The sequence below is a fragment of the Podarcis erhardii genome, assembly GCF_964252035.2.
Source record: "Podarcis erhardii genome assembly, chromosome: 2".
In the NCBI taxonomy this organism is placed as follows: Eukaryota; Metazoa; Chordata; class Lepidosauria; order Squamata; family Lacertidae; genus Podarcis; species Podarcis erhardii.
Window position 1 is genome coordinate 54395513 of NC_138498.1, and position 16457 is coordinate 54411969.

At 39.7% G+C, this 16457-nt stretch overlaps 1 protein-coding gene across 10 annotated transcripts in view; it reads right to left on the reverse strand.

Annotated features, from left to right (window-relative positions):
* Positions 1-284: 284 nt before the first annotated feature.
* Positions 285-16457, reverse strand: part of LOC309336388 (uncharacterized protein) — a 78663-nt gene continuing 62490 nt past the window's right edge. For 6 of the 10 annotated variants that reach the window (XM_081852009.1, XM_081852008.1, XM_081852007.1 and 3 more), the window contains 11 exons: positions 13493-13723; positions 12551-12691; positions 10219-10385; positions 9412-9488; positions 7914-8026; positions 5972-6181; positions 3708-3848; positions 3232-3389; positions 2531-2634; positions 1231-1340; positions 285-886 (listed from right to left, as the gene is read on the reverse strand). In XM_081852009.1, coding sequence (XP_081708135.1) covers positions 720-886; positions 1231-1340; positions 2531-2634; positions 3232-3389; positions 3708-3848; positions 5972-6181; positions 7914-8026; positions 9412-9488; positions 10219-10385; positions 12551-12691; positions 13493-13723 — 1619 coding nt within the window. In that variant the 3' untranslated portion in view covers positions 285-719. Of the gene's footprint in view, positions 887-1230; positions 1341-2530; positions 2635-3231; positions 3390-3707; positions 3849-5971; positions 6182-7913; positions 8027-9411; positions 9489-10218; positions 10386-12461; positions 12692-13492; positions 13724-16457 lie in introns of those variants that run through there. The other 4 variants (XM_081852006.1, XM_081852010.1, XR_014153985.1 and 1 more) reach the window with 4 other exon arrangements.

A 16457-nucleotide genomic window follows, 5' to 3' on the forward strand; every position in this document is an offset into this window, starting at 1 on the left:
CTTCAAAATCACCCATCTCTCCTAATTATCATTATAATAATCTATTCTAAATCCTAAACCTACCTTTTTCTTGTATAGTCAAAACTAAGTGTAGCACAGCACGTCATCATTATGCAAACGTCCTAGGGATAATGCCAAAGTTTTGGGGTAATAGTTGTTTGAAAAACAACCTACAGAATTAGTATTCTTTTGATGAAGGTATGTAGTGAATGGAGTACCAATGATGGATAGCTAGAAGCTTTAAGGTTCATTATCTTTAAACAATCTACTACAGGATACGAGCATATTTTCCTTCAAGTTTATTTAAAAATCTAACAAACAGGAACACACACTTGAAGGAGTAAAGTACAAGGGTTATGTTCAACCAGTCTTTGCTTACTGAATACACTCCTGCTTTGTGAAACTCAGTGCTGGAAGCAGACAGCCATTCTTCTGAATCACTGAAGGAGCATCTATTATACAACTTTATTCATGTTCCTGGACACTTTCTGAAGTCTGTTAAGACACTGAACAAATTTTCAATTCCTTTTTTGCTTCTTTGCCTATTACACTTACTATTTCACCTGTCAAACCCACCTCTGCAATTCAAAATATTTTAAGAACAAGGCAAAAGGAGCTCACAGAGTTTGCTTCTCAGGTGGCCAACAATATACATTAGTGCTTGTTCTTTCTTCTACGAAGAACTGTATGACCATGGAACGGTAAGCTTGGCATCTGATTTAAGATGATGCTGTTTTCACATCATTTGCTTCTTTTGCTTCTTTTTGAATAGAGAACCCATATTTAAATGTAACAATCACGGTCACTACCAGTACAGCAGTGGTAACTAAAGTGGATATCACTACTGGAATCCACCACTTTTCTGGATCATCCACTGGCTCAGATGCTGTGAAAACAAGGAAAGATAAAAGATGCTAAGCCCTCACTACACTGTAAAATATGGCCAGACCCCGGTGCCCAAGACACTGCTAATTAGGAGGTAAGCCCGTAGAAAACTTCACTATTTTAAAAATGTATTTATTATATGTCAGTGTTGGGACCCCCCCTTTTTTTTTTTTTTTTTTGCTCCATGGACCTCTGCTTGTATAGACATAGAACCCTAATGCAAACTCAAATAGCTACCCTGGCTCAGGCAGTATCAGTTGTAGAAAAGGAACTCCCAATGAAACTTGAAAGTAGCTTAGTGATTTTTACCTAAACACCCAATATCTTGCTAAACATTAAACTCACCTAATGGGGCTTGACAGATCCATGAAGCATTTCCTGAACAAGGAGCTGATATCAAAAAAGCCACAGCAGGTTGCATCTGAGGACACAACTGCTCGGCATCAAAAAGAATCCTGAAACATGAAGTACACATATATCTAAACAAACCTAGACAAACAACACATACTTTATGCTATAAACAGCTTAGGATGGTCAATAGTAAACTATTGTGGGTGGGAAGGTGCACATGAATAGTCTGATTCCAATGTTATACTCTAATATTTAGCATTTTGAACACTAAGTGGTCCAACATATACTTGAATTATAATACTTTAGATACAAACTGGTCTTTGCCTTTGCATGAGTTGGTTGTTTCAAGGCTTCCGTAATTATATGCAAAATATTGTTAAACAGGTATTTATATAATTATTTATCATGCACTTGAATATCATCTTACAGAAAACAGAGGAGTATAATTTTGTTAAATAATAATAATAATAACAACAATAATTTTATTATTTACACCCTGCCCATCTGGCTGGGTTTCCCCATGAGCCATGTTCTATTAAAAAACAAACAAGCAAACACCCTGTCCCAACATAAAAGCTATCTTTTTTTGTATTCACATGCAGCAGCAGCAAAGGATCCATAAGTGCAAAGGGCTATGGGTTTCTCAGGCTTAACAACAGATGTTTACAACATGTATGAAAATGGGTTTTAAGAAATTAATCACCAGCTGTGGAAGTGGGAGAGACTGTCATCAGGAATACAGCGGTACCTCGGGTTAAGTACTTAATTCGTTCCGGAGGTCTGTACTTAACCTGAAACTGTTCTTAACCTGAAGCACCACTTTAGCTAATGGGGCCTCCTGCTGCTGCCGCACCGCCGGAGCATGATTTCTGTTCTCATCCTGAAGCGAAGTTCTTAACCTGAAGCACTATTTCTGGGTAACCTGAAGCGTATGTAACCTGATGCGTATGTAACTTGAGGTACCACTGTACAATGACTGGGGAGGGAAGATTTAAGCCTTCCCTCTCCAACTGCTATCCAGTTCAAAACTGTTCCTATTAAAGACCTCCTTGTTATTACAATCAACACTCAGAACGCACAAACCAATATCATAGCCTCCTATAGAACAATTTATGGGTGAACATTCCAAAAGTTAAAGTAATCTGCTGTTTGATTGCAGAATGATGTCAAAACTACAGGATGATGTGGTTCCCAACAACAAGTAATATATACACACACACACAGCCTTATGACATAATTATTCTCTAGTAAATCAAAATTTGGGAATTTGTGAAAAGAGAGCTGTTTAATTTACCTGCCTTCTAGCTTTTCTTCCTGTGAAAGCCACATTTTTGGCTGGAAATCTGGGCCAGCTACGTGAACCCAGAATATTTTAGAGATCACTTTAGCTACCCAATCCTGCAAAGGATTAATAGTGACAGAAGACAAGAACATCTGATGACAGCTGAAAATATCCAACATTTTGAAGTTAAATTTCAGTTACAAATTTCTTTTAACAAAAGACAGCATACATGTCGCACTGCGCAAACTAGGAGGTTTTCGGCCAGTTAAAAAGAAGACCGGGAAATAAATTACAATAGATTAGCATGTTTATCCGAACACGAGAATTTCCAGAACATAGCTCACAGTTCTTTTGTTTCTCAGCAATGAGCCATTCCTAAGTTTATCTTATTTGTTCTACATAAAATTAATAGCAGCTTGTTTTGAATTTATGGTTTTAAAGAAAATATTAGCAAAGTACTATATAAAGGTGCAAACAAGGTCTACACACACAATTTTTTTTAAAAAAAGGTTTATTCTCACACTTCTCTACTTTCAGCCCACTCCTAAACAGAAATAAGGCCTACCGGGGCAGAATTGCAACCTGTACTATTTTATCTCCCCATGTAATCTAACAAGTTTCCATAAGATGAAAGGCAGTAGAAACCCATTTAAGAAATCAGAGAATGACAGTGTCTCTTTTTTATCTACTTGATTGATGCCTAAGTCACTGACCTTTTCATCATTGCTAGTCATATGTAGAAGCCGGGCTCCTTTAAAAAGGCTGCACATGTATTCTGCATCACTATGATTAATCTGCCCATATGAAGGAATGTAATAACACTGTCCATTGAAGTATGTCCAACTGTAGTAACAAAAGTGGCTTCTCAGATCTTTTCAAAAAGAAGGAACACAGTGGGGGGAAATGATGCACTTACATAATTATCACTAGGCAGGCAACAGTACAATAAATAAAAGGTCACATTGCCCCTCGCTATTTTGAGACAAAGTGGGTCCCCATCTATAGACAGAGCCACTTAACTTCTTGCCTCCCACAATTCTTTGCTCCTGCCTGCTGTCACGTGGTGAAAAACCACCTACACCGTTGGTTCCATCATCCCACAAATTAAATTGAACAGATTACAAAAATGGAATATATCAATAGCCTCAAGCTAATAAGACCACTTTTGTCCCACTACTGTAGTACTCACTTATTTCACAGAGCTTTAAATCATGTTCTGAGCAGGTCACATCACCAGCACACTTTCCTGTTAATCTATTGCATGGTTTATCTTCTGGACATTCTGGGCACCTTTCTTGACAAAAGGCTCCAAAATGTCCTTCTCTGCAAGCTGAAAATGTATTTTAAAATAACGAACTAATGTTTAGATAAGAACAGTACTTTATGGTCCCACCCCCTTCAAAAAATAGTAATCTTTATCTAAGTCCCCATACAATAAGGCATGTAGGCATATAGATCTGATTCCATGAAGTTAAACAATATCCACGTGAGTGCTGAGAAGCAGTGGCGGAGCTTCATGTTCCGGCACCTGGGGCGGATAGCAGGCAGGGGCGGGGCTGGCGCATGTCCCGGGGGCGGGGCACACTGCCCGCAAGGGCGGGGCACACATCCAGGGGCAGGGCACAGCACCTGCGGGGGCAGGGGGCACCCGCGATGGCACCCTGGGGATCACGCTGCCAGGGGTGGTGCGCTCCCCCCACATTCCTCTTCCTCCATCAGTGATGAAGGGCACAAAATAAATAGGGTCTACTTATTCCTTCCTGTGTGTGTCCATAGGGGATGGGAAGTAGGAGCAGTCCCCCCCCCAAAAAAAATAATATTCTGCAGATTCCCAGTTTGTTTTCATGTAAGTTTTATTCAAAGTTTAGTGATTCCAAGTTTTTAATTCTTTTATCATGCAGGTCTCTAGACCTTGTATAACCTCAAGTATGAAGCAAGATGTGCAGGCAATGTTCTGCTCATTCAGTTTGTGAGAAAGGGAACAGAGGGGAGAAAGTCCCTGTTGTGCACCTGGAAATCACTGCACTGAAAGGACACATTAGTGGGAAAATGTGGGGAGGCGACGTGTTGAGATTTCTGCATTTTCTGCATTGTAGAGGGTTGGACTAGATGCCCCCTGGGATGCCTTCCAACTCTGCAATTATATGAGTCTATGCTAGCCCTGCCAAATAACCCAGTGTTGTACCCATTTTTATTCGGGAAAGGGGAGTTAAAGTAGTGTATACAGTCTTGAAGTGTCGTTTTTATCCTGGTTTGTCTTTTTTTCAAAAAGGGAAATGAAAAGTGTCAGGTGGCTATGAAGTTTATTCTAACAGCACTGTAATTAATTAAGGCCAGGAAGCCAGGAAAAAATCAAGGGGTTCAGTCATGGTGAAAGACACTGGGTGCCTTCAGACTGTGTTCCGCAAGAGGGATTCAAACACATACCAGAAATTTAGGCTTGCGAAATTAAAGTGGATTAAATTTATATAGCAAACAGGCAGGCTGGATTCCTAATCCCGAGCCCAACCCACTTGGGCCAATTTACACCAACCTCCTTTGAAGATGTCCTTTGAGCACCAGTCAGCTAACACTGTCTGGATGTGCAGTACATTAATTTTTCATAAAGGAACAAATGAAAGCCATTCATTTATAATACAGTATAAATTTTATACGAAATACATATACTCAAGGACATCATGGGATAAATGGTTGAACTTGCCCCGTGCCCTTGATGATTCCAATGTCTGAACGAGAAGCAGGTTTTGCCTCTTCTTGATTCTGCCTTATATTATAGCTTTCTTACTTTATCCCAATTACCTTAATGAGAAGCACTGTGAACAATGCCAACCCCTATCTATACAGCTTTGCCCTGGATTCTGCTTCTTGTTCATGTTAGAATGTGATGGGAACAGGCTATTTTATAAAAAGCTGCTATATTTTATTATTATTGTTATTGCTACACAGGTGGTAACCATTTTAGGCGCATCCAATTGATGCACGATTACCAATGTGCAGGTCCTTTTGGATGCAGAAAAGGGGCGGGGCGTGCTTATATGTGCTCCCCTGATGCTTGCGGTGCTTGGGAATGGAACCCCTGCATGAAATGGCCGCTGCCTGTATTTATTTTTATCCTGCCTTAGTCTGGGACTTAAGGTGGCTTACACAGACAAACTAGAAAAACCTAAAAACATAGAAAAGACAATAATTAAATGTAGCTAAACACTAACAGATTTAAAAGTCCATTAAATATTTAATATTTAAAAGTCCATTAAAAACACAGACAACAATTAAACCATCACAGCACCAGGCTGCAGACATATGACTTTCAGCTAACTTTGTGAAGCATGTACATAAATAGGTCATTACTGTGATGATTAGTAACAGTGTTCCATACCTTTCTAATTTCCTTTTCTCATTTTTTTTGCTACTCCTTCCCATAACCCTTCCCCACACTCTAAAGTGGACAGTTACCAGTTTTCATGAATGTAGCATCCGACTTTGAGTTAGTTGAGATCAGTTCTTTACCACTGACTGGTACATACTGTCTTTTCCATAAGCTGATTCCAGTGCATTTTTCTTCTAAAAGGCAGGCTGATATTGCAAGCTCCTTTTGTATATACATTTTGTCCCCCATAGGCAAGATGAGCATCTTTCCAGGGTATAGCCAGAACATTTTGGCATCTGAAAGGTATTTTAAAATTCTTTTTTTCCCTTTGCATTTTCCTAGAATAATCTGCCTGATCATATTGTACCATTGTGACTTCACTTGTGTCATTATTATACACAGAGCCACCTGGCTTGCCAATTAATAATATGCTGGCTTCCTAATTCCTTTTTTCTACCAAGCGAAGTCCGAATGCTGCATTTGAAGATGGCTTTCTGAACAATTAGGAATGTGGGTGGCATTGTGGGTTAAACCACAGAGCCTAGGACTTGCCAATCAGAAGGTCAGCGGTTCAAATGCCTGCAACGGGGTGAGCTCCCGTTGCTTGGTCCCAGCTCCTGCCAACCTAGCAGTTCGAAAGCACACAGTGCAAGTAGATAAATAGGTACTGCTCTGGTGGGAAGGTAAATGGTGTATCCGTGCACTGCTCTGGTTCGCCAGAAGCGGCTTAGTCATGCTGGCCACACGACCCGGAAGCTGTACACCGGCTCCCTTGGCCAATAAAGTGAGATGAGTGCCGCAACCCCAGAGTCGGTCACGACTGGACCTAATGGTCAGGGGTCCCTTTACTTTACCTTTTTCTGAACAATTTACTGCTGTGCAGGAAGACATTGTGCTGAATTCTGGAATTATTATTCATCTTGAAACTACTATTTATAACATTTGGAGTTAACAACTGACTAACATCTGGGAATTTTGTACAGGGATACCAGCCAGAGGTAGCTCCAAATATAGACCAGTAAGCCAGTCTTGCAGTGAGCCACAGACCTGGGCAAGGAACAATTGATTCTGCACAAGTAACTTTGCTGAACTAATAGGAAGATAGAAAGCTACCTTATACTACCTCAGAATGTTTATCTATCTGTCCTACTATTGTCTGTCTCTAAGGTCTCAGCCATCAGCCACTCCCTAATATTTTTAAGTGGATATATCAATAACAGAACTATGGAGCTGTCTGTGTACAATACTACTCCTCTGCACCTGATCCTGTAAGAGTATATATATAAAATTAAATATAATTAAATACACAATTAATAGATTTAATACAGGGCAACCCAACGTTTCATACCAAGTGGGCTACAAGAGTATTCAGACATGGAACCCGCAGGCTGCCTTCCCAAAGCCAGACAAGCAAGGTGCTAGACATTGGGAAAGAGACCATAGGCTCTGGCAGGGTCCTAGAATCCTCCCACCTCCTTCCCCAAGCTGGAGAAGCACTAACTAGGCTTCAGGAAGGAGGAAGGAGGACTCTAGGAGCCCTCACACCTTCATCCCAAAGTCCAGTGCCTTGCTTACCGGCTTTGGGAAGGTGGTGCAAGGGATGTGGGGGGGGTCATATGTTGCCGAGGGCCACCAAATAAAGCCTCAAGGGCTACATGTAACCCCTGGGCCATGTGCTGGACCACCCTGATGTAGATGCATGTTGTGCATGCAGACAACCCAGCTTGGGGAGGGGGGTGCTTGGCAATGGGCACTGTCCCAGGTGGCACATTTCAAATTGATCTTGACACCCATCTGACCCTTGGATCATAGCGTACAAGCAGCTGGTTCTATAAACAGAATGCTAAGTCAGGTCACCATGGCTTCAGAACATTCAGTACATGCAAAAAGGCATTGGATAACTAGGTTCCAATCTGCCTATCAGCCTGAGAAGTGTGTATCATGTTAAGTCATTACTGCAAGTGACAGAGGTCACGTTCACCAAACATCCCTGCTTCTAGTTGGGAACTGCTGTGAATTTTCTCTTACCTACACTTCTTTTACAAGCCAAGATAGCAAAGAACGAACACGGAACTTCTTCAAGGTCCCCATTCTTCCTCATTTGTGTGCAGGTGGAAGAAGCTTTTCCATACATTTCTTGACTAAGAATCAAACACACAAGAGGTTATACCAAATAAACCCTTGCACATGTGGGATAACTTCTGCAAGCACAACAGAATGTACCTGATCACAAGAAAACCAGCTCTGTAGCTCTCCCAAGCCTCTTGGGCAGGGTATAGGGAACATGGGGGAGTAAAAGGAGGGGAGGTTGCATTGCACTTGCAGAAGTTGTTCTGCGCATACAATGATTTAGCTGGATGCAACCCAAGGTAAGTAAGGTTAGACACTGCAAAAAAAAAATATCACCAATATTTTAAATTATAGTATATAATAGGCAAGGTAATTATAGCAAAATATAAAGTTTAAAAACAAGGCTATACAAATGAATATCAGAGAAAAAATTGAAATGATGAAATTTAAAATGTTGTAATTTCTATTTATATGTTGAATTTGAATGGCAAAACTTTAAATTAGAACTGAGGACTCTAAATCTGTGACAACACTGTATCCAAAAATGCCCCCTGCAATTCAATGGCATATTTCTTGATCATTTAATAATTAGTAGACAATTTACTAAATGCTGTTACAGGTGGCTGCTAAATACTGTCAGTAGCATGTCTGAAATTTCAAAACATTGCCTGCTGTCCTGCCTTCACCTGTCTGTTTCAAATGTTGCTGCTACAACAAAACCACTGGATGTTCTATTCTGATCTAAAATAAGAATCATAGAATTGTAGAGTTGGAAGGAACCACAAGGTTCATCTAGTCCAACCCCTGCTATGTAGGAATCTTCTGCCCAACTTGGAGTTCAAACCCACAACTCTGAGATTAAGAGTCTCGTGCTCTACTGACTATTATTCAGTAAATGAGCTGGTCAAGCTATGTGTGGCAGAGCAGATGCAATCGCCCTCTAAGGCTACTTGGAAAGAAAGCTGTAATAATATATTCCTTCAAAAATTTGGTTTTTATCCAGTAGCCCTCCTAACATCTAATGTGCAGTCTAGCTGAAGGTTTATTAAAGAGCATTTGCAGGAACTATCGGTCAGACAGGATATGGAAGCAGTGAAGGCAACGATAACATCAAATACCTGCTGTCTAGCTCAAACAAACTAGTTATGTTTAACACAGTAAAGCTTGCGCTAAAAGCCTCTCAACTCAGGAAAGCCCTGGAGTCCTGTCGTGCCCTGAGTTTCCCACCTGAGTTTGTGAAGTGTTTTATAATGTTTTGATAATATGTGCTATAATATGTTTTTAAGACCTGTCTGTTTTTATTTGTTTTGTTCTTGGCTATAACCTGTACATGTATTTGGTTGACCAATAAAATCTGATGACTGATGAACATCCCAACAGGTGCTTATTTCTTATAATCAGCTAAACAACTAAACCTGCCTAATACACCATTAATGAAAGCAGTAGTTTCTCTTACGAGTTAGTCATTTCTTTGAGTTTTGGCACTGCTGAGTCAGTCCATATAGCATCCTTTATCATAGACATCAGCCAGACCTGCAGATTAAGAATACACTTATTTGATAGACATACTGAACATCAACAGCATAGTTCTGTAATCTGCCCTACCTGAAAAAAGAATTGTTTGAAACTATTTATCTATTATTTATTTAGACCATTTCTATATCACTTAATATATAAAATGGCATCTCTAAATGGTGTACAAAAATTAAAGCAAGAACATATAACTTGAACAAGTAGATGAACAATGCAATGTAGATTTTTTCAATATGTTCCTTTCCTTACTACACATTGTTCGGATCTTTTTGAATGTTCAAAATATTCAGCAAAGAGGGGGGTAGGATTTTATAATGTAACACTGCCAATTATGTCAAGACAGAGCAATGACAAATAATGATATAGCCACTTACTTACTTTATGCTCCAGGACTAAACAAGTCTACATGTTTTCCCTAACATTGTCCTCCCTATCTTCATATTTTAACATATATCATAGGTTTGATATAGGAAAATTGGTTGCATTATATGATATTTAACATCAGCAGACACCCACTCTAGAGCAGAATAAAGACTCCTATGTCAGGCCTGAAATAGTAGCAGAAAATTCTCTTGCTCTCCAAATGCATGTTAAGTTTAACTTCTGTATCCAATAGGAGAAGGTACTGTTTTTCAGTTGACAGGGTATAAAAAGGCAGGGTATAAATAAATAAACTCTTATTTCTCATTATTTATGCCATTCCAGAACTGTGTCAGTTTATGCATGTTACCTTTTCCTCTTTCCTTAGGGGCAGTCGTATAAGTTCAGTTTCATAATAAGCATTGCAGAAATCCTTTGCTCCTTCCCAAGTGAATTGCTTCACCGTCTCTATGTAATAACAATTGTCCTTCCAGTACCACCATCCAGGATCTGTTGGACACTTAAGATTAATCACACCTGAGAAATTAACAGCAGCATTTTAAACAAATATAATTTCCAAGTCATTGCCCCCACCCCACCACCAGGTCAGAAGTGTTGTAACAATTAAGCCTGCTTGCAGAGGGCTGATACTCAATCCACTACCCACTTGATGCCAGAAATAAATTGGAGTCATAAAATAGTGTCCAGTACATATGTTATAATAAATGAATGCTGAGTGGTGATGTATCAGGAAAGGGAGCCCTTCACTGCCCATGCCAAAACACACCCGGCTAAAAAGAGAGAAGGGTAGCATTAGACATCTATACCTGCAGAGATTGCATGGCTCTTTCATTTTTCTCAAAAAAAAGGAGTCAAAACTTCCTGTGGTCCAAAGGAAAAAAAAAAGGAAGAAACACAATAAAAATATGGGATGACTTCAACATATGGATGCTCCTTAAAAACTGAATGAGGCATGGTAATTCCACACTACACATCTAGTGTGAAAGCACCCCAAGTCAGCATAAATCACTATCTGGTTACAGCATAAAAACTTTCACCTGATGAATGCAACAATATCTTGATAACCCAGGTGCAGAAGTAAACCTACTGCTGAAAAACAATTCATTTCACGTGTCCCAGCTTCATGTTGAGGAACTCATCTGCTAAAGATCACATCAGCCCTTCTTGCTAGATGGATGATTTGAAATCCCACAGAAGCAGGTAGGAATCAATTAATGTCAATCATTTGTGCATGAGACACATTTTGGCACCTGATTGACATGCTTGTATGCCATGCTTCACTAACATGCATGATACTGGAAATAGTGTTTGAATGGGTAGGCATGATCAGGTCAGACGTTGCCAGACCGGCATCTGTAGGCACCTACAAAGGCCTTCACTGTGACACCAGACCCTGGGTAGAAGTCCTAGATTCTGAGTTTTTATTAAAAAAAGAAAAGAACATAGTCTTCCTAGAAAAAAGTTATGAAGCAAAAGGGTGTCATTATTCTATTGTTGTTGTTGTTGTTGTTATATCCTCCAAGGTAACACACATAGTTCTCTCTCACACAATCCTGTGAAATAAGTTAGGCTGAAAGACACTTACTGTCCCAATATCTCCCAATGAGCTTCGTGAGTGAGGATCTAAACCCTGGTCTCCCAGGTCAACCAAACTTGGCTATGTAGAAATATTAGCAATACCAATTTTGTGTCAAGCTACAACCTTATGGCAGCCATTTTGTGATTGGTGCTAATGACTTTCTCTCAAAATTCCAAATGTGCTACTGGGTCCAAAAAGTTTGGCAATCCTTGCTATAGGTAGCAGGCCAGAAAGCCATGAGAAAGCAGAAGATTGCATTAGTGTGCATGAAGATGGAAAAACAGCCCATGTTTTCTAAGCAGAATGCTGACAAGGGCGTGGAAAAGGAAATGGAAGCGCTAAATGCACAGACGTGCTCTGGTTAGTTCTTGCAGGCACATTACAAAACTTGCTTCCTTATCTCTCCCTAACTGCTGACCGGTATGAAGCTAGCCTTGAGCTAAAAGTAATCTGGAAAATGCAGTAGATAACTCTGATGCAGAAATGTGCATTTACCAGGACTCTGGCATCAAAACCTTCACTACACCTAGTTTGGCCAACTAGATTATTTGTGAGTTGTAAATTTGAGTGCAGTTTAGGATAAGGTTTTTAATTTACTGGATTTAATAAAACTTTATAACTAGAATTTCACTATTTGATATGTTGTGGGGCTCCTTCTGCATGATCCCACCCAGACTCAAGGTCTGATCAACCATGAGTCACAAGTAGGACAAATGAGGGTCTTTATTGGTCACAAAGACATGAGGATGCCTAGTCATAGAAATCCCATGCAATGTCTCATTTGTTGCTCAGCAGATTTGCCAGACAAACCCAAGTCCTACAATTTCTGACTTATTAATTCTTCCTCAGTAACATCCCCTTTCACCATTCTTACTCTGCTTGTCAATAAAGAGTAGAACAAGGGAAGTAGCACATCCTTTCACAATTTTTCACAGGACACTATTGTTATTAGGTGATAAGAATAAGAACAGATTAATTCTTTTACACTGCTACTTCCATAAAAGCTTTGTCACCTTGATCAATGAGCTCATTTTTTCTCTCCCCTCCAGATCAGTCTGAGGAGGGGAGGGCCACCCAAGAAACAGGACTGCAAATTGTGTACCTTCTTCACAATCTTTTCCTATGAAGTCTTCGTTACACTGCTCGTTTTCTGCACATTCTCCAGTTAATGGATTGCAGTTCTTAGTGCCATTACAGGTGCAGTTTATACTACAATCAGGACCATAATACCCTGGTGTGCAAGCTGCCAAAAGAGATTTCAAAGATCAAATATAATTGCATATTAAAATGACCATAATATGTTTTATTTTGGTTTTTTTAAAGCAGGATGGTGAAAATTACATAATAGCATCTCCTTGCTGCTCTGCAAAAAAACTGAACAGTCTTACGAAACAACTGTGTGACACAAACTTTAGGCCAGCCTCCTGGTGACCCAGAAACCAATTAGGGGTGGGTGGAGTGTCATCCAATCAGGAGGAGGATGTTAAAAGTTAGAAGCTGACAGTCTGGGCTTGAGTACCTGTGAGAGCTGAGATAGGGTTTGTCTGTCATTTAGGTTTAGACAAAGCTTGGAAACTGCCTACTTCAGGAACAGTTAAAAGCCTTGTTAGGGCTGATTTTCGGGTTAACAAGGCGGAGCAACCTGGACTGCTTCCTATCTCTTGCCTTCAACCACAAATGTATAGACATACTACAGAATATGTGAATAAGTTGGTGGAGCAGTCACCACCAATTCAATGGACAATAGTTTGGGAATCCCTGGTCTGGAAGAATCTTTTGAAGCTTCAGTGGGTGCTCAGTAATCATTTCAAAACAATAGCTCTATCACTAGCTATTAATCATGATAGCTAATTGGGAACCTCCAAATATGGAAGCAGTGTACCCAGAATACCAGTTGGTTAGGGACAATAATGGAGGTGGGCTTGGGAGCTTCCCAGGGGTCATTGAGCTATATAGTATGAATATAAAAAGAGTGATTCATTTATATAATGGGTTAAATAATCTCTGTCACAGGATTCCACAAGTGTGGCATACTGTTACATACCGGTTTTCAAATATGCTGTATAGAGATTTGCAAATGATCCCCTGACAAATACAAGACGCTTTGCAATCAGTGTTATGTACGTAGCTCTTATCCTTTGAACTCCAGTGCAAAGACTTCTTTTGTCTCTACAATGCAGAAAGGCATCATGTAATGATATGTGGGTGACTACTTTAGTGTTGTTGACAATGCCAGTCAGGTAATAGCCACCAAACTCGATGAAATCTGTACTTTCTAGAACACAAACAAAATTAGTTTGGATAAATAGCCGTGCAATTTACGTACATCATTTGAAGGACTTCTGTGCCAATCAAACATTAAGCCTAGACAGATGAAAAGAAGCTGCTGGAGAGAGACTGTGAGTAACATAAAGGAAGGAGTGTTTCCAGCTATCCCATCCCTTGCCCGCCTTATAAACCGCTGCAGGAAAGGGACTATGAGCAACATCATGTGAGGGGTGTTTTTAGGACTAATGAAAATGTGACGTTCCCATGATACTTTTGAAATTGGATGCTACATGTTGTTTATTTAATCTTGTATTTATAATATTGAAAAAAATGTGTTTTTTTGCTGTTATGAGATGTTTACTATGTCATTATTTTGCTATGTTATTATGAAATTGTTTTTGTAGTGTTTGTTTTAAATGTATCCCTGTTTCTTTGTTGTGTTGCTTTGAGCATGGTTTTTTGTGGAAAGGCAGCATGCCAGTAAAATAAATGAATGAATGAACAGAGTAAAAAGGAAAAATAAAAGTGCCATGAATTATACCAGGCATCTGGCAAGGGTTATTTCCCCCCTTTAATACAGAAGGCAATGTAGGAAAAGTCCCACTTACCTACAACAGAAAGCACAATAAACCCAAATAACACTTGAAACTAGGGCTGTTCGTGGCCTCACTCATCTGGGGCCCAATTCAATGATTTGGACTGGTCCCAACTTGGGGCAATCCAGACTCAATCCCTGGATTCTGCAGACAAATATTTGGAAATCCCACTGATTTGCACTGGGAAACCAAAATGGCCATACCATCCTTGTATTGAAACACAGGTACAGGATATTTGGAGACATGGTAGGCCCTACAAAATGAGTCAAGCTCTCGGCGGGCACCGTTTGCGCCCCCCCAACCCGCGAAGGAGCCTTTTTAAAGGCTACGGAGCGGGGGACGGGGGGTGGTGTGGTGCTATGAGTCCACTGCTTCCCCTGCTGAGCGAAGCCGCATGCCATTCGACGGAGAGCGCCGACTTCTTCTATTGAAAATCTGGACTAAAAATAACAACCCGTGAGTAATTTCATCGGACCTAAAAGGGAAAATTTGTTTTTTTAATTTGGATCGAGCGGGGGAGCTGCAAAAAGGAAGTCCGTCTCCCCCCTGTTGTAGACGATTTAAAGCAAGGATCTGACAACTAAGGTCGAGAGAAGAGCTCGGTTTTTTTTTTGATAAAAGTTATTAATTTCACGATGGGAAATTACAAGTAATTGTGCTGGAGGAGAAGAGTGATTTGCGAGAACTAAAGTGCAACCCCCCGGAAAGCAGGAGTGATCCGTCATGAGAGAGCCTGGCGAAGAGATATAGAAATTTTGACAGCTGTCAAAGTAGCTGTCAAAGTGGGAGAATAAAAGAGAACTTTGTTTTGATGACTTTGCTGGTTAGATTCGTTACAATTTGGATATAAACTGTTGAAAACAAGGGTACAAGTTAACTTGACTTTTGGGTGTGATTTGGAAGGAAACTAAGTTACCATAATCCCTCTAGAGGAGGCCTTGGAACATTGCAAGAATGGTGGCAAGTGGAAAAATACTCATGGAATTGAACAGGACTTTTTATCTCCTGGGAAAGCTGCAAAAACGAAGCATTATTTTGTCTACAGAGGTCTCTGCATTAAAGGAGACAATGGATATATCTATTGAAGAATGGAAGGGACTTGACGTAAGTTTTTGTTCCTGAATAAATAAAGCCTCTGTAGAGGAACTAGAAGTTTTTGAATTAGAAGGTTTTTGCAGAGGAACAGGAAAAGAAACTTGAGGAACAAGAATTGGACTAAGCTGGAAGTTGGAGCATTTGGGACATCCAGACTTTAAAAGGATTAAGAAACAGAATTCGAGTTTTACTCTTAAATATAGAGGTCTGGATGGAAGAAAAATTGACATTTTTGAGAGTTCCTCTAAGATTGGATGTTTGAAACTAAACACTACCAAAAAGACGGCAAAGTGGAATCGAGAGAGATTTGGACATGGACGTGGGGTCTCTAGGCTGGCAGCAGATAGATTGATGGATGGACATTGGGGATCGAAACCGGGAAAGGGGGGAGGGAGATTTGGAATCCAAAGGCTGTAAAATTATATTTTGAAGTTTCTCTTTATTTTCTTTTGTTTTGCTGTCTGTGACAAAAAGGGGAATTCGTGGAAGGGAATTGGGGTCGACCTTAGGGAAGAACAAAAAATATAAGAGAAAATGGTTATATAAGATGAATTAAATTGAATAATGGGCTAAATAATAAGTTCCAAAATAATAATAAATTTCAAAATTTGGGGTAAGAGCTTGTTGAACTAATCTAATGAAAATGGAATACAAGAGGCGGAGGGATGGGGAAGTCCTGGAAAGATGTTAATGAAAGTAAGGTCTTAAATGTAACTGTTTCTTTTTTCTTTTTTTCTTTTTTTTCTTTCATGTTTTGGATTTTTTGGAAATTTTAATAAATATCATTTAAAAAAAAATACAAAATGAGTCAAGCTTGCCAAATTTCAGACAAATAGTTCAGAGTTTTTGGGATAATTACCTTTAAAGTTTATTTTTTAAAAAAACTGTTAAGACCATACAGTTGGTTGAGTGTTTGATCCTGCCAATTCTCATTTGCAACTTAGAGAGAGAGTTGGAATATAAAAGACTAAGACTTCTTCTTTGCATTGTTCCTGCAGAAAATGAGGAGAGCCCCTCTTGATGCATGTCTGATAATTGCACAGCACCTTC